The 16769-nt window shown below is 43.7% G+C and overlaps 2 protein-coding genes and 1 long non-coding RNA gene across 3 annotated transcripts in view; 2 read left to right on the top strand and 1 right to left on the bottom strand.

Moving 5' to 3' along the window:
- The window catches only part of LOC138964248 (uncharacterized), a 49534-nt gene extending 35852 nt beyond the window's left edge, over window positions 1-13682 (top strand). Inside the window, exon 3 of the long non-coding RNA XR_011455060.1 lies at window positions 13621-13682. This is a non-coding gene — a long non-coding RNA (uncharacterized lncRNA). The remainder of the gene's footprint in view (window positions 1-13620) is intronic.
- LOC138964245 (uncharacterized) overlaps window positions 1-16769 on the bottom strand; it is a 421872-nt gene that overhangs the window by 225384 nt on the left and 179719 nt on the right. The gene's annotated exons all lie outside the window — the stretch shown is intronic.
- On the top strand, window positions 86-7361 carry LOC138964238 (serine/threonine-protein kinase pim-3-like). The gene is made up of 5 exons (XM_070336130.1): window positions 86-295; window positions 575-687; window positions 1037-1084; window positions 1999-2362; window positions 4583-7361. The coding sequence occupies exons 1-5, from the start codon at window positions 223-225 to the stop codon at window positions 4948-4950; spliced, it is 966 nt and encodes a 321-aa protein (XP_070192231.1). The 5' UTR covers window positions 86-222; the 3' UTR covers window positions 4951-7361.

Below are 16769 nucleotides of genomic sequence, written 5' to 3'. Positions count from 1 at the left end.
AATGCCCTCACGCGAAGAGGGCAGAAGCACTGGTCGGCGTAGTGATCGCGCATTCGCGGCAACCAAACGTTCATAGCAGACGAGTGTGCTTTGAATAACTCAGATCAAAACAGACTGAAGCTGCGAGCGGGAGTACGGACAGCATTGCTCTTGTGGATAACATTTTACTACTCTTGGATACTTTGGATACTATACTACCTGTGAACTGTTTGTGCTATCATCATGTTGGGACGCAAACTTGGATTCGGTGGAGTATTCAGCTCTAACACCAATCAACATGTGGAGAAAGAGAAAGGTACATGAATTTTCTGAGCTCGGCCTCACAGAGAATGTACATCGATAGATCTGTGTGTGTAACTTCACTTACATGGACATTAGCAGCAGAATGAAAAATGGAGAGAAAAAAAAGCATGGATTGTAAACATGTTATATGTGTTACAACCACAAGTTTTCGACAGTCTTGGTGAATTTTATTTAGCATTTGGAGAAGTTTTCAGTGAAACGAGTTCGTCTGTACTGAGCGTTTTGAGGATTATTTCATGAAATCTAATCAAGCTTTTCTTTTCATTTACAGCTATGAAAGAGAGGTCCGGTGGTCTGGACAAGGATTACATTGTGGGCGAAATCCTCGGCACTGGAGGATTTGGTACAGTCTACGCTGGCTACAGGAGGAGAGATCACCTACCTGTAAGTACTCACTTTTTGCAGATCTAATCAAACATGTGTGGTACTGTTGTGTCAACTGTTTGTGAGTGAATCATGTTTTGTGATGTTTCTAGTTCTCTGAGTAGCAGATCTAGTTTTTTTATGATTGATTAATTGAATTGAGTGACCTAAGCATAATTTTCATTATTTATATTTAAAAAAAAAATCAACAATTATTTTGAGTTCAAGAGGACAAGAAAAAAATTGCAAAATTCGAAATATGAATTAGTTTACCTACTAGGCCTAGCAGTTGCTGTAGGCATTATTAAGAATTAGGCTAGATAAAAAAACATTTTGTGTGTTGATTTTAATATTTATGATTTGATTACAGGTGGCGATCAAACACATTCTCAAGGAGAAAGTCACAGAGTGGGGACAGGTAAATACTTTAACATTTTATTCTATATCAGATTGATGCAATCTGTTACTGGTTTTATAAAGGCAAAAGCAGTCGCAGCAGCAGAGCAAAAAAAACCCACCACAGCAAGTCCGTTTGTTATTGAGCCCCGCAAATACGCCCACGTTCTTTGCCAACGTTGCAAGCTGCAGAGAGAGAGAGAGGCTGTTAGCAGTTGAGCTGTATTGATCGCTTGGTCTCCCCTCTCCCACTCTACTCACTGCGCCTGCACTTTGAGTTCTGCTTCTCTTTCTCTCTCCCTCCCTCCCTACTTCCATCTCTTGCAGTGTGCTAGTCTGCCCTCCAGCTCTCCCCGTCCCGACGAAAGACCTAGTTCCACTGTGGCCTAATTTGCCCATCGCCGGTTTTCGACCTAATTTGCTAATTGTAATATATATATGTGTTCGCTGAAGCTAAAAACCATTTTCTTTGTTTTACGGCATGGTGCAATTGTCAGCCACAGAGCCAGGTTACATTTGTTAGCGGGTTCGTTTGTTACATAAAGGCTTTTTAGTTTAGCACTGGGACGGAGTTGCCTAAAAGTGCATTTACAAGAGCTAGTGTTTAGCCGGCTCTTTTGAAAAGTTCATTGATCGCTCTGCGGCTGCTGCCTTTCTAGGTCACTGGTGCGACGGGGGTGTGCATTTTCTGATGCGCGGTAATGTGAGAGGTTCGATTTTTTTTGGTGTGTGAGCGCTGCTGTTTTGTTGCACAAGATTAGTGTTTTTAAATGTGATAACGGGGATGGAAAGAGCACTGAAAACTGAGCTGTCGTGAAGCTTGGAAAGACGATAATTACTTGGTTGCGTGACTACATTTTTTTTTCAAAGAGAGAGAGAACCTGTAAAGAAAACAAATCCAAAACTATAACCGTATTTTGCTTTGTCTGTTCACAGATCAACGGTCACAACGTGCCCATGGAAGTGTGCCTTCTCCGAAAAACGCAAGCCGTCCACGGCGTGATCAAGCTCTTGGATACATTTGAGCGTTCAGACTCCTTTATCCTGGTGATGGAACGCCCCGACCCCGTCAAGGACCTGTTTGACTTTATCACGGAGAAAGGTGCTCTAGATGAGAACACAGCCCGGGAGTTTTTCCGTCAAATCGTCAGCATCACACAAGCGGTGACTCGGTGTGGAGTATTGCACAGAGACATTAAAGACGAGAACATTCTTGTCGACCTGAAAACCGGCCAGCTCAAACTCATCGACTTCGGCTCAGGGGCGTTCTTGAAAGACGGCATCTACACTGAATTTGATGGTAAGCATCTCGTTATTTGTGTGTTCAAGTTGTGGTTGTGTTTCAGTGTTTTGTGTGTGTGAAGTCGTGTGCTTGTCCCGTGCTGATTAGCCTATCTGCTCTCGTGATTATCGTCAGTGACGTGTTTGTCTTGTGAGTGTGTTTGTCACACCATTTGTGTAAGTACTCTTTGTACTGTTTTTTAGTTCGTAATAATAAATGCGTAGACTGACATTCTGGCACTAGGGGTCTTTTATTACTACGGGAAACATACTGGTGGGCTCAAAGTTATAAATAGATTGGTAGTTGAATCTGTTCCTGTAATTCTTACGTAGTTGGCAACTAAGCGTCTTTCTCGATACAAGGCAAACATACTACGTGTGACGGGAAGTTCCACTACTTGTTGACAGTGTCACTTCCATTTTTGGAAGTTCAGGATGTAAACACGAGCTTGCGGGAAACCCTGTGACGGAGTTTTAGTTCCGTGTTTGGGTTTCGGTTTACAAGTGGTTGTGGCCTTTCACGAAACTTCGTGATATTACTCAATCGCAACGCCTTGTGGCATCACAGTGGGGAATTTACGAAAGTAGAAGATGGAAGATTTTCGGTACATAGGGAAAAAGAGAGAATACCACAGCGATGATTCACTCTTTGCTAATTTTCGGCACGGGATACAAGAAAGTTTTTTTTTAAGGGACTTTTAACTCTCCTCTTTTTGTATCTTGTCTGGCAGACAGCCACGTACGTACGTAACGCGCGCCGTCGCCTGCTTCGGAGGTTGTTGTTATATCCTCAAACGCACTGCTTTCAAGTTTACTTGCCTTCTTTGCTCTGAGCTTTCTCCCCGCCTCTATGACGTAGGAAGAATCCCCCTCTTTGTAATTCGCCGTGGTGAAAAAGAAGGGAGGGATGAGAGATGCAAAGAAGAAAGTTCTTTTTTTTTTATATCGGTCCTGTTGTAAAAAAAGAAAGAAAAAGGTTTAATACTTTCTGCTGTCTTTTCCAAATTTATTCCTCGCAAGTAGTACTTTTGAGATCGTAAAGCGCTGTGCCCAAAGTCTCGGTTTCATGAGGTTGCACTGGTATCGGATAACCGGATGGAGTGCGCTTCTGTCTAGTGCCGCTCTATTTTGGGGGGCGCGCTGTCAGCAGCCAAGGGCACTGGGCTGTGCGCGTTACGGGAGAAGTTGGCGGGGGGAGGGGGGAGGATAGGGGGTTGGGGGGGGGGGGGGTGCTGTAGATGTAGCCTGCGCAGCCAGGGCGACGAGAGATTGATATCTACGAGCGGGTTTTGTTTAGCTTAGCTCTGGCTTGCCAGGAATGAAGATGGATCTTGGTGTAGGTGAACCGCAAAGGTACCATTTTGAAGAGAGAGAAGGAGGATGTCTTCAGTTAGCCAGAGACTGAGTAGTCTGAATTAGCTCGATCAGCGAGATGTTTTGGTTGTTGGAAATGAGTAGAGAGAAAGGAATTACAGGCAAAACAGGGCGCGAGTTTGTTGCAGTTAGGGCGTGTCCCGAGAATGTAGGAGGGGCTGCGTGCTCTTGACAGTAGCAGAGTTGCACTTCTGTTTCATTTTGGAGAAACAAAATCTAAAAAATCTGCCCTCTTGACCTGTAACCGCAGTGCGCTCTCGGAGCAGTAGCCGCTGTTTGAAATCTTCACACCCCCTTTCGGTATCAGTTGAGAAGCATTGCCGCTTCGTCCTTGCTTCACCGCTTCTTGCCACCAGTTCTTCAGGTCGCGCTGAGTTCATTCTGCGGGGAAGTAGAACGAACGGTTGGGGGGGGGGGGGGGGTAGAGAAATAAAAAAGGGGAGTAGTGTGTGCGTGCGTGGGGGCTTGAGGAATTCCAGTCTGCTGGGAGGAAGGGGGGAGTGTAGGAGGGTGGGAGGTCGCAGACTGGCGGGTTTGTGCGGAGGTCGAGGAGGCATCGGCCGGGCCATTTTGAGGTCACCAGATCTGGTTGCTGGCTTTTTATGGATTTGGCGTAATGGGCGAAAAAGATGAGTGGGGCTGCGGGAGAATTTGTGTCACTTGGGTGGGTTGAGCGAGCGGGCTTCGGGGTCGTCGGAATGTCACAGCTCGTTTTCGCTTCGATTTTTTTCTGCCGAGTGCTTGTTGCTGGCTTTATGGCGAGTGAAGGGAAGTCTGCTCTCTTTCTGTGTAGAATGATTAAGAAACAGGAAACTTTGACTGAACAGCAAAACTTAACAGAATGCTTCTTCTCTTGTGTTTGCAGGAACGAGAGTGTACAGTCCCCCAGAGTGGATCAGACTGCACCGCTATCAGGGCAAACCCGCCACCGTCTGGTCACTGGGCATCCTGCTCTACGACCTGGTGTGTGGAGACATTCCCTTCGAGCAGGACCACCAGATCCTGCGCGCCGAGGTCACCTTCAAGCGCAACGTGTCCAATGGCGTCATGGACCTCATCAAGAAGTGCCTAGCTCTCAGACCCTCGGAGAGGCCCAGCCTCGAGGAGATCGTCGACCACTCCTGGATGCAGGCCGGTATTCCTATTCCAGTCACAGTCGACAAGCGCCAAGAGGATATCGCCAACGCCAACCTCAGTGACGTCTCCTCGCTGTCCAGTCAAGAAAGTATATGACAGCCTAGTGCCTCGTGATAGTCAAATGGTGGCCACAGCGTCGGCCAACATCGCCCTGTTTGCCCCCCCCCCCCCCCCTTTGCAAATGAGACCTTGCCCAGGAGTGTATGCCAGGTTCGAACCCAGTCGCGGGAGCCCCCAACCACATGGCGGGCTCTCTGACACAGCGACTGCAGCGTTCCGATCCCAGCACGCCCCCCTCTGTTGGGGTTCCCAGCGAGAAGTCTTTCGTTGTGATAGAACTACACTCTACATCCCGGTGAGAAAGACTGATCTTGAGCGCGACCACATTACCTGGACTTGCTTGCTCTCTTTGCAAACTTGAGTGATAAAGGATTGGGACGTTGTTGAATGTTGTTGGACTGTAGCCACCAGGTTGTGACATTTAAAAGCACCCTGGGAATACGCTGTGAGCTCACATCCATGGGCTGAAAAGGCTGCAGCAAAACTGTTGTGAGAATACCTCAGTTGTGGTGCTCAGACTGTCTCTGCTGAGTATAGCTGCTGAGACTGTGAGGACAGTACCTCAGAAGAGAAAGTCATGGATGTGTAACAGTACAATAAGACCAAGACTGGGTTGCAGAGTTGTCTCGTGGGGGTGCGGGTCTGTACATTGCAGACCCATACAAGGGCACCACGCCTGAAACTTGTTGGCCACGCCTTCACTTGCCAGTGCCTAGTATCATCAAAAGCCTGTCCCTGTCTCGCCACCCTCATAACATGGACAGCTTCAACTACTGTTGATGACAAGTGTGGTGGGCTACTGACCAAATTCATCATCCTGTGATTACATTGATGCATTTGACTGGCTAAGGACATGCGACAAAACTGGAACATACCAAACAGACCAAAGTCAGGCCCTTGTTTTTATTTTGAATTTTTTTTTAAACTTTAAAATCCAAAGGGTATAGCTCTTCCACTGCCATTTCAATGCAACGACTTTTTTCCATCTTTGGTGACGGCCATGATTTGACATCATTGGCCGCGCTCAGCAGGGGAAAAAAACCAACTCAAAACAATCACCGCCAGCTCTGAAAGGAGAAACGGACTTATCCATGGTGCTATATTTGTTCGTACAAATCTCGACAATTGCCAAACCGAAGCTGGCAATCTCTTCTGCACTATTTAAATAAGTCTGAATGGTCAACTGAGCTTTTGGAGCGAATCTGTGTGAGACACGGAGAAAGAACCTATCTCAAACAGAAACGTTTAATTTATTTATTCTATTGACAACAAAGGCAGCATCTCAATGCAACGGTATCTCTATTCGTTCCATTGAATTTGTGAGTGTGTGCATGTTGCTGAGAAGATGCGTGTGTTGATTTACATGCAGGAGTGATGGCGGGACTGAAGTTTTGGGAATCTGTTCATGTTCGGGCGGTAATATGTTAAGACTTGCTGATGGGAAAGTCAGCTAATTCAGTTGTAACAGAAAAAATAGTCATCTTGGGAATCTTGTTGTGGGCATTGGGTCAAACAACTTGCTTTGTTGTTTTGATTGTTCTTTCTTTGTATCAATTCCGTGATAATCTTGGGTAAAGATTCAGTCATATTGTGTTACTCTATCTGATGAAGAAAAAAAGCTACCAGTACCACACAGGTTTGTTAAAGACTATGTTGTTTGATAAGGGTGAAAAAGTCTGAACCAACTCAGGAAAACAAAGAATGTGTTATGAATGGTTACGCTTACGGGTCGAGAGAAATCACGTGATGGTTGTTTGTTGAGTTGAAATGATAGCGAACCAATTGTGACTTGATGTGAATGAGTGTGACATGGTTTGTGTGACAGTTTATGGGATGCAAACTGTACGCTAGTAAGTTAAGTGTATATGAATTTGAAAAGTTTGTCAAAATGACAAAGGTTGGATGAACTTGTATCCCCATGAAAGGTGAATCGCTGAATGAAGAAGTGTGTAATTTACACGATGAATGAAGACACTGAGGCATTTTTAATTTATCAGCGTCCATTGCATTGTCCTACCTATCACCATGTTAAATTATTTGACCATGTATCATTCGCTTTCATAATCATTTCGCTTGGCCTTTACCAAGGTACCACACTGCCATTTTCAACCTTCATGTACCATGATCATACTTCATTATTTATTCTGCATGTTTACTGCATTAAGTATCAAACTGTTTAGTTTGATCAGTGAACCATGCACTTTGTACATCTGTCATTCATCATATATCATGTACACATATAAAGTCATTGGCTAATTTATTGACTGAGTGAAATGATGAAGAATGATTGGGGTTTTTTTTTTTTTTTTCTCTCAAGGGAACGTGTGCAGTGGTAATGTGACGTGAAAGATTGAATTGTGTACATAAATGTATTTTTGTAGAAAAAGAAACGAAAAATTCTTGACAAAAATATGACTTGAAAAATAAAATGAAAAAGAAACTTAAAACTTTGGTTAGAGTGTCTGCTTAGAGAGCATGTGTGTGTGTGTGCACGTGTGTGTGTGTGCACGTGTGTGTGTTCGCTTCTCAAAGAATGAAGACGAACGAACATTGAAAAAAGAACACCCACACATTCCTCCACGACCATGCAACTAAGGTGTCGCACATTCATGAACAAACAAATGCTGTCCCTCTCTATATGGAAGAAATCAATTAACACAAAACACAACCATACAAAATTCAAACACTCGTTTATTTTTCAAAATCATGTAAAAGTTGCATCTCGAAAGAAAGTAACACTACGCAAAAAGTTCTTCGTTTGAAACAAACAGAAACGATGCGCACGCACGAATACAATGACACTAATGACGCAGATTAAAAAAAAGACACGGAATACAATGGGAGATCAACACTTAGTAAACACATCAAAGCGTAAATCAGAAATTGCGAAACTCCCCTCCACAAACAATCAAAGAAACAAACAAGCCATAAAGAAACAAAACCAAAAACAACAACGCTGTACCTCCAGTATAGTTTGATGAATGAACAGAACTATGAATAAAACAGTTACAAAGGGCTTCTTTAACCGACCAACGTCAACAAACCAAACATGACACTTTAAAGAGTAAGACGTTCCAGTTAACCGTATACGCACTATGTGCCGCACATGTTGCTCGGACATGTTAACTTCAGTTAACGGTTTAAAGTAAGAATCCATCACTTTTTGCGAGAGTTGTTTCCGGAACACTTAAGTAATGCGTATGCATTGTACATCACAGTATAAACAAAGAGAGAGACACGCAACTTTGTCAGTCCCGAACGTACAGAAAGTTGCGCATTTAGCTGCAAATGAGAACAAAGAAACGTAAGTACATGTAACATTACTTGCAGAAAAAAAGAGAATTATCGATATTCAGATCGGAAGCAGAAAATACTCATCGACGTGTAAGCAAAGGCAGACACGCAACTTTCTCAGTCCCGAGTGCGCAGAAAGTTGCGCAGCTGATCGCAGAACGAAGAAGTGTAAGATCACTTGCAGAAAAAAGAGAATTGTCCATATTTATTCAGGTACGAAGCAGAACAAGCTCACCAAAGTGTAAAGAGAGACACGCAAGTTTTCCAGTCCCGAACATGCAGGAAGTTGCGCAGCTTATCGATGAAAGAAGAAGCGTAAGATCTCTTGCAGAATAAAGAGAATTATCCATGTTAATCAGATCTATACGAAGCACAACAAACAAATCAAAGTGTAAAGAAAGAGAGACACGCAAGTTTTCAAGTCCCGAGCAGAAAGTTGCGCAGCTTATCGCAGACGAAGGAACGTAAGTTACATCACTGACTTGCAAAAAAGAAAAAAAAGAGAATAATCCATATTCAGATACGAAGCAGAACAAACTGAGAAGAAGATACAAAAGAAAAGGAAGAAGAAAGTCTCTGATACAGAGAGAGAGAGAGAGAGAGAGAGAGAGAGAGAGAGAGAGAGAGAGAGAGAGAGAGAGAGAGAGAGACAGAGACAGACAGAGACAGACAGACAGAGACAGACAGACAGACAGGCAAGAAGATGTTCAGAATGAGAAGATAGATGAGAATGTTTCATAATTTTATACTGAGTAGAGACAGAACAGCCGGATTGATTCCAAAAGAGAAGAACTGAAGTACATGATTGTATCAAGCGGCCATTTTCGCATGTGGCAGTGGATCCCCGATAGCGCACGTTAGCATCGACCGGACTGAGCTAACTGCGACGAAGCGCAGCAGAAAAGATGTTGCTGTAATCAGTCAATGTGGAATGGCATGACTATTGCATAATTCGATTCACACTAGACTGTAAGCATGACGGCTCTGGCCTAAAATGACAAATTCATAACAAAGAAGAAAAAAAAAAGAAAAAAAGAAGAAGAAGAAAAGAAAATGGTAAATTTATTAAATTTGACTGTCACGATGCAACGTGATCTGTGTTCGCAGACACGCAACAGAACGAGCCTAGTTATGTAAAACTGCGCGAACACGTGATAGACCTATTCGCTAACAGTCACACGTATTCTTACGAAACTGAGCGACTAAACTTAGAATCGTTATGATTATGTACTTGTTTCAGGCCCTAATAAGGCGTTTTACGTAAGGCACGTCAACGTAAGAAGGCGATCACTTCGTGTCGTGTTGTGTTACATGTTTATAACATATAAAATTATGCAGACACACAGAGACACACCCAATCAACGAACCGCCAAAGAAATATAAAATCCTTATTACCGAACTTTTTTGATGACGACACAAAAAAAATAAAAAACCCAACAACTCCTTATTACCCAACTTTTTTGATGTAACGATGTGAGATTGGCCCCTCTGTCTCCTTATCCCTTCGATATATACTCGAGACTGACATGTCGTTTCCTAGTAAAATTAAAGAAGTGAACTTATTTTGGGACAAAAAGCATGTCAGTTTCTTGCATGTGAAGAAAATTGGTGGTGAAATTTAATAGATTTCACCCCAAAATTCGATTTCTTCGAAAACGTGTACCAAGTGGTTACGTCCCTTGGATGAGAAGGGAAACATTTTAGGATGAATCACATTTTTAAGTTTAAATTAAAATAATTGGTTGGACAAATTTGACCCTGCGAATGTAAGGTAACCAAGGTCGCTCGTCAGTATTATCGAAGGGTGTTTTGTTGTTCAGTGTGGAGTTAATACAAGATAAACGAGGCCGAGGGCAAAAGGTGACAGAGGGGCCAATCTCACATCGCTACAACGGGCCAAAAACCGTCAACTGATCCACAGTCGCCTCATGAAGTTGACGGTTGAACGGTTGACTACAAAGCGGCCCGTTTACCGCGAAGGTTTACGAGCACTAGCCCGCAGAAGGAAGATGACGAGTGTACATGTCAGTATCCATAATCCGTCCGAGACACATCTCGACACTTTCCGCATTGGTCGTCACTTTCAGATAGCCGTTGACAAGCCTCGCACGTGACTAACGCTGCGTCATGCAGTGTGTGTGTGGGTCTGTTTGTCACATGTAGGATGGACGGACAGAATGACAGACAGACTGACTGATTGACGAACGGACGGACGGACGGACGGGAAGACCAACAGACAGATCGACAAACAAACTTATTTCTGCCACCCTCTTTCTATTCTCTGACTCAATTCTGTTGTTGCAGTCGTATTTTTTCTCTGTCTTCAAGGTGGTCAAAGCCTTGCTTGATTTGATTCACTTCACTGAGTCTGACCGTGCAAAGATCGACGCATGTTCCAGAGACTTTCATGCGGACACTATCTCGGATAGAGAGAGAGAGAGAGAGAGAGAGAGAGAGAGAGAGAGAGAGAGAGAGCGGAGAGAGGGAGAGAGAAGCGAGAAGCAGAGAAAGAGAGATAGAGAGAGAGAGATAGAGAGAGAGAGAGAGAGAGAGAGAGAGAGAGAGAGAGGGCAAAATAATATGTATATGTGCAAAACAGTGGATGATTTCTTTGTTCTCTGGCTTACTGACAGACGGACAAATCATACAATGCTTTAGACAAAACCCACAGGTCTAACAAACAATAAAAGGCAAGTTACAGACGGATCAGAAAGTAAGAACAAGAAACCAGACAATAAGTAATCAGACATAGGCTAAGCAGCAGGGGAAAAAACCGTGAAACGCATGCATACAAACAACACAATCAGTCGATACTGGCACGCAGAAACATCGAGGTCAGACAGAAAGTTGGACTTGTTTGCCGAAGCAACACAATAAAACGAAAACATGCTGACAAACAGATTTACAAACACATACAAATACGAAGAGAAGGGCTTTTTTTTGGGGGGGGGGGGGGGGGGGGGGTCAGCTCGTTACTCCCCCGGCTCGTTACTCCCCCTTAGGGTTAGGGTTGGTAACAAGCCGGGGGAGTAACGAGCCAGGGGAGTAACGAGACGCTCCCCTTTTGGGGCCAACATGGGAGCCGGTTTGCGGTAGTGACAGGTTTTATTTTTTGACAAACCTTCTCTCCGAGAGTAGATTCATGTACGTACGTGTGATACATGTATGTGTGTTGTTTCTAAGACATTTCAAAAATAAGGAAGGTGTCACTCTGTCCTTGAAAAGTTTGTTTGTTTGCTTAACGCCCAGCCGACCACGAAGGGCCATATCAGGGCGGTGCTGCTTTGACATATATAACGTGCGCCACACACAAGACAGAAGTCGCAGCACAGGCTTCATGTCTCACCCAGTCACATTATTCTGACACCGGACCAACCAGTCCTAGCACTAACCCCATAATGCCAGACGCCAGGCGGAGCAGCCACTAGATTGCCAATTTTAAAGTCTTAGGTATGACCCGGCCGGGGTTCGAACCCACGACCTTCCGATCACGGGGCGGACGCCTTACCAGTAGGCCAACCGTGCCGGTCATTGAACAGTGCACCTAGGTATAAACCATGCAGTTGAACTTGAACCACCCCCCTCCCCCCGCTTTTACGACCCTCCAGCTGACGACTTCCTCCTTTTTAAGACCTTGCTTGTTAATTCAGATTTTCTCTTGATAACTTCTGTAAATTGACATCCAATTTAAGACTACATCACTTTTAAGACTTGGTTTTCGCAGGATCCGTTTTTGAGTCGTTTCAAAAGGAAGGAATAACACCCTTTCTTTCTATTTGCAATTGAAACCCGGACATCAGATGTATATGATACCCGGGCAAAATTCAGAGAATTCCTTCCTACCAATAAATCAACAGCAAAACAATAGAAGAATTTTGATATGGACCATTTTCATCTATCCATACAACGTAGAGAGTCCACAAGATCAATACTGGATCAGGGTTCTGAAACATTCTGGAAATATAATGATAGTTTGCATCGTATGCCATCATAATAGCATTCATGCAATATTCTGGAACACAATAACGCACCGAAAATCGATTAGATTCCTTACGTTCTTTTTCTTCTTATCTATTTCTTCTTCTTTTTGAAATCTGCCTGAAAAATCTCACTTACTCGAGAAATTGCGAGAACTACCCAGTGTCCATAAATGTCATCAGTCACTGTATTACGCCGTAGTCAGTCCGGGCTGGTCGAGACTAGTCCTCTTCTCTGATTACAAAACATTCTTCTTCCTTTTCTCCCCCAGTCTCGGTGCACCGCCCACGTCTGCGAGCGAGAAAAGTCGAGAGGAATTGCGCAGGCCACGCAGGCTCGTAGAAAGCTGGGACGGTTTTATTGATTGGTGAAAAGTGGGACAGAATGTCAATGACTTGTCGTCTGCTGCCAGTCTGCAGGTAATTAGTGCAGTCAGTCATGCGGTAAAAGTTTGAGACTTCCCGGGGGAGACGCCCTAAAATGCTCTGTACGGCCTTTGGGTAAAAAGCGGCGAGTGTGGGATACAGCGATGGAATATCCTTTACCGTGGCGGCCATTGGGGGTATAAACTGTATGTGGGACATAGTGTGGAAATTGTGATTTACTAGCGTCCTGAGTGGCAGCAGGGAGATTTTTGACTCACATGCGAAGCAAAAGTGAGTCTATGTACTCACCCGAGTCGTCCGTCCGTCCGTCCGTCCGTCCGTCCGGCCGGCCGGCCGTCCGGCCGTCCGGAAAACTTTAACGTTGGATATTTCTTGGACACTATTCAGTCTATCAGTACCAAATTTGGCAAGATGGTGTATGATGACAAGGCCCCAAAAAACATACATAGCATCTTGACCTTGCTTCAAGGTCAAGGTCGCAGGGGCCATAAATATTGTCTAAAAAACAGCTATTTTTCCCATTTTTCCCATTTTCTCTGAAGTTTTTGAGATTGAATACCTCACCTATATATGATATATAGGGCAAAGTAAGCCCCATCTTTTGATACCAGTTTGGTTTACCTTGCTTCAAGGTCAAGGTCACAGGAGCTCTTCAAAGTTGGATTGTATACATATTTTGAAGTGACCTTGACCCTGAACTATGGAAGATAACTGTTTCAAACTGAAAAATTATGTGGGGCACATGTTATGCTTTCATCATGAGACACATTTGGTCACATATGATCAAGGTCAAGGTCACTTTGACCCTTATGAAATGTGACCAAAATAAGGTAGTGAACCACTAAAAGTGACCATATCTCATGGTAGAAAGAGCCAATAAGCACCATTGTACTTCCTATGTCTTGAATTAACAGCTTTGTGTTGCATGACCTTGGATGACCTTGACCTTGGGTCAAGGTCACATGTATTTTGGTAGGAAAAATGTGTAAAGTAGTTCTTAGTGTATGATGTCATTGCTAGGTTTAGTTATTTGACCTTGACTCTGAAGGTCAAGGCCATGTAAAGGTCAAGGTCAAGCATGTGAGTCGTATGGGCTTTGCCCTTCTTGTTTGATAATGCACGTCAAAAATTGAATATGGGCTATAGCTTGCTTATTATCCATTATAATATATAACAAATATTCCCATGCACTCTTGATGGGATACTGCTTATTTATGTTCATTATATAGAACATATCACTCTTGGAGGTAGGGTATCGCCGACAGACGGCTGCGACCACTGATGGTGTCTATGGCTTTTACAGCATAACATTTTCAATTCTGACGAATTAAAAAAATGTTGTTTTAAATTGTCGGAGGTGAGAAGGGCTAATAGGAATAGAGTTTGAAGCTTCAGTAAAAATAATTTTAAAGGTATACGCACGCTCGCAAGCACGCACGCACGCACGCACGCACAGTCGCTCGCACGCACGCACGCACGCACGCACACACACACACACACACACACGCACGCACACACGTTAACTTGACACACACACACACACACACACATACACACAGACACACACACACACACACACATGCACACACTATTTCCTTGTCACCGGTCATAACCCCCATCAATAGGACACCTTCATGCCTTTTGGCAATTCTTTTTTTTATGGGGATTAATCGTATATGCTGTGCAATAAGTGCATGAAATGTTTTCTCACGCGCAGACTACACATAATAATGCCTTTGACGCTTGTCATAAATTCCATCAGCTCAATCAGCATTTTGTTTAGCGCGTGTTTTTGTGTAACAGCAAAATGAAGGAAAAGACATCATCAGTATGCCAAATGCACGTAGACACAAAACAATTGAAATAAAAACCAAGCATAACGACACGAAGTACACGATATAGGCGAATATTAAAACGACCATAAACAACGATGATAATAACAACATGTTCAACTTTTGTTTTTTTTAGCCTTTTGTTTTTTCGCGAATGTGCGTACAGTAGCAACAATGAAGAAGATGTCATTATATGATGATTGATGATCATGCAACATGCTCGTAGACATTTAGCAATGAAACTGAAAAACAAGAATAACAACCTGAAGTACACGATAGGCGAATATTAAAACGATCATAAAAGACGATAATAATAAATACTTCTTCTGCGTTCGTGGGCTGAAACTCCCATGTACACTTGTGTTTTTACACGAGTGGAATTTTACGTGTATGACCGTTTTTACCCCGCCATTTAGGCAGCCACACGCCGCTTTCGGGGGAAGCATGCTGGGGTTTCTATAACCCACCGAACTCTGACATGGATTACAGGATCTTTTCCGTGCGCACTTGGTCTTGTGGTTGCGTGTACACACGAAGGGGGATAAGTCACTAGCAGGTCTGCACACAAGTTGACCTGGGAGATCGGAAAAATCTCCACTCTTAACCCACCAGGCGGCCGCGGCCGGGATTCGAACCCTCGACCTTCCGATTACGAGGCCGACGTCTTACCACCCCGCCACAGCGCCCGTCTTAATAAATACTAAAAGGCAACTATAATTTTATTTTACCGTTTTGTCCCCCCCCCCCCCCCCCCCGGAGTATAATAGCAAAACTGAAGGAGAAGATGTCATATATTGATCATGCTGCCACACGTAGTCATAAGCTATGAAACAAGAAAAACAGCCTAAAGTAAACGACAGGAAAAGATTAAAACGGCGATAAACAATAATGCGTATAAAAAAGAAATTTGCATGATAGGCAAAGATTAAAGTGATGAATACAAATTATGATAATAAAATGTTGCACCTACATAGCTCTGGTAGGTCACGGGGACGAAAAAACGTCCTGCCGACGTGGTACTGAACTGTCAAAAAAATTATTGAAGCCCAGATGCAGAGGCAATGTCTCATTTGCATTAAGACGCCTAAAACCTTCGAAAAACATCGATGGAGCTGTGAGATAGAGTCAGAGACTTCACGGTAAACAACATACTGGGCCACTGTGTCAAAAGTGTTTACTGTATAGGAAGAGGAAGTGAAGTAAGTACATTTGAGAGAAGAAAAAATCGATGATGGTGCACTGTTTTTAGTAAGAAAGCTGCTTATATAGACAGTTAAACAGACACGGATAGAGAGATAGATACAGAGAGGCAGACAGACAGGCGGGAGAAACAGACAGACAGACAGTCACAAAATGTAAACAGACAGACTTACACGAACAACCAGCCACCCAGACAGACAGACAGACAGACAGACAGATATAGGCACGGACAGAGAGGGACGGTAACGATCAGACAGACAGACAGAACGACCAGACAGACTGACAGACAGACATTCACGGAAGACAGACAGACAGATATATATAGGCACGGACAGATAGGGACGGTTACGATCAGACAGACAGACAGACAGACAGCCATGGTCAAGCCGACGAACAGACACAGACATGCTGACAGACAGACACGGACATTCAGGTAGACGCGCAGGCGCAGACTCAAATGAGAGAATTTGACAGGCGTGTTAGTGGCCTATGATTTACTCATTAACCCGTAGGCGGATTTTGATTAACAAGGAGACGGGTAAAAAGGCTGTCAAACAGACAAAAGCAGAATGATGCAATAAGTGACAGTCAGCGCGCACTTTATAGCGTTTTTGTTTCTGAAACAGTGATTAGGTCTGTGCAAAGTTGTCGTTCTTTTTCTTTTTTCTTCTGTTTATTTTTTGATTTACATTCTTTTTTGAGTATTTTCCGGCAGGAATGCAGACAGATAGACAGACAGGAAGGAAGGAAGGAAGGAAGGAAGGAAGGAAGGCGGACAGGAAAGGAAGGCAAGCAGAGAAAGAAAATGTCCACAATCACTGCTAATTTCTCTTCATTGTAGACCCCTTTATACCGACGACAGCACGTGTACTGCTCCGCCATGCAGCACGTGCAAAATGTTACAACATAAATCAGCACAGAAAAATCGTGCATGCACAAGGACAGCTGCTCGGAAAGCACGACTGCAGCAAGTAAGAGTTTTATTATAGACTTAATGACGAACTAATCCATTTCGCATGACGTTTCAGCTTTTTGTTTCACCCACTGCCCTTTAAAGCATAGAATGGCTCGCCTCTCAGGAGAATGTTCTTCTTCAGCAATTTAATCGTGGCTGTGACCCATATTCGACCTCATTAAAGCTTGTCTGTGACGTCACACGTGCACC

The sequence above is a fragment of the Littorina saxatilis genome, linkage group LG4 (assembly GCF_037325665.1).
Source record: "Littorina saxatilis isolate snail1 linkage group LG4, US_GU_Lsax_2.0, whole genome shotgun sequence".
In the NCBI taxonomy this organism is placed as follows: Eukaryota; Metazoa; Mollusca; class Gastropoda; order Littorinimorpha; family Littorinidae; genus Littorina; species Littorina saxatilis.
Note: the sequence above shows the minus strand (reverse complement) of the source record. Positions and strands in the feature narration are given on the sequence as shown.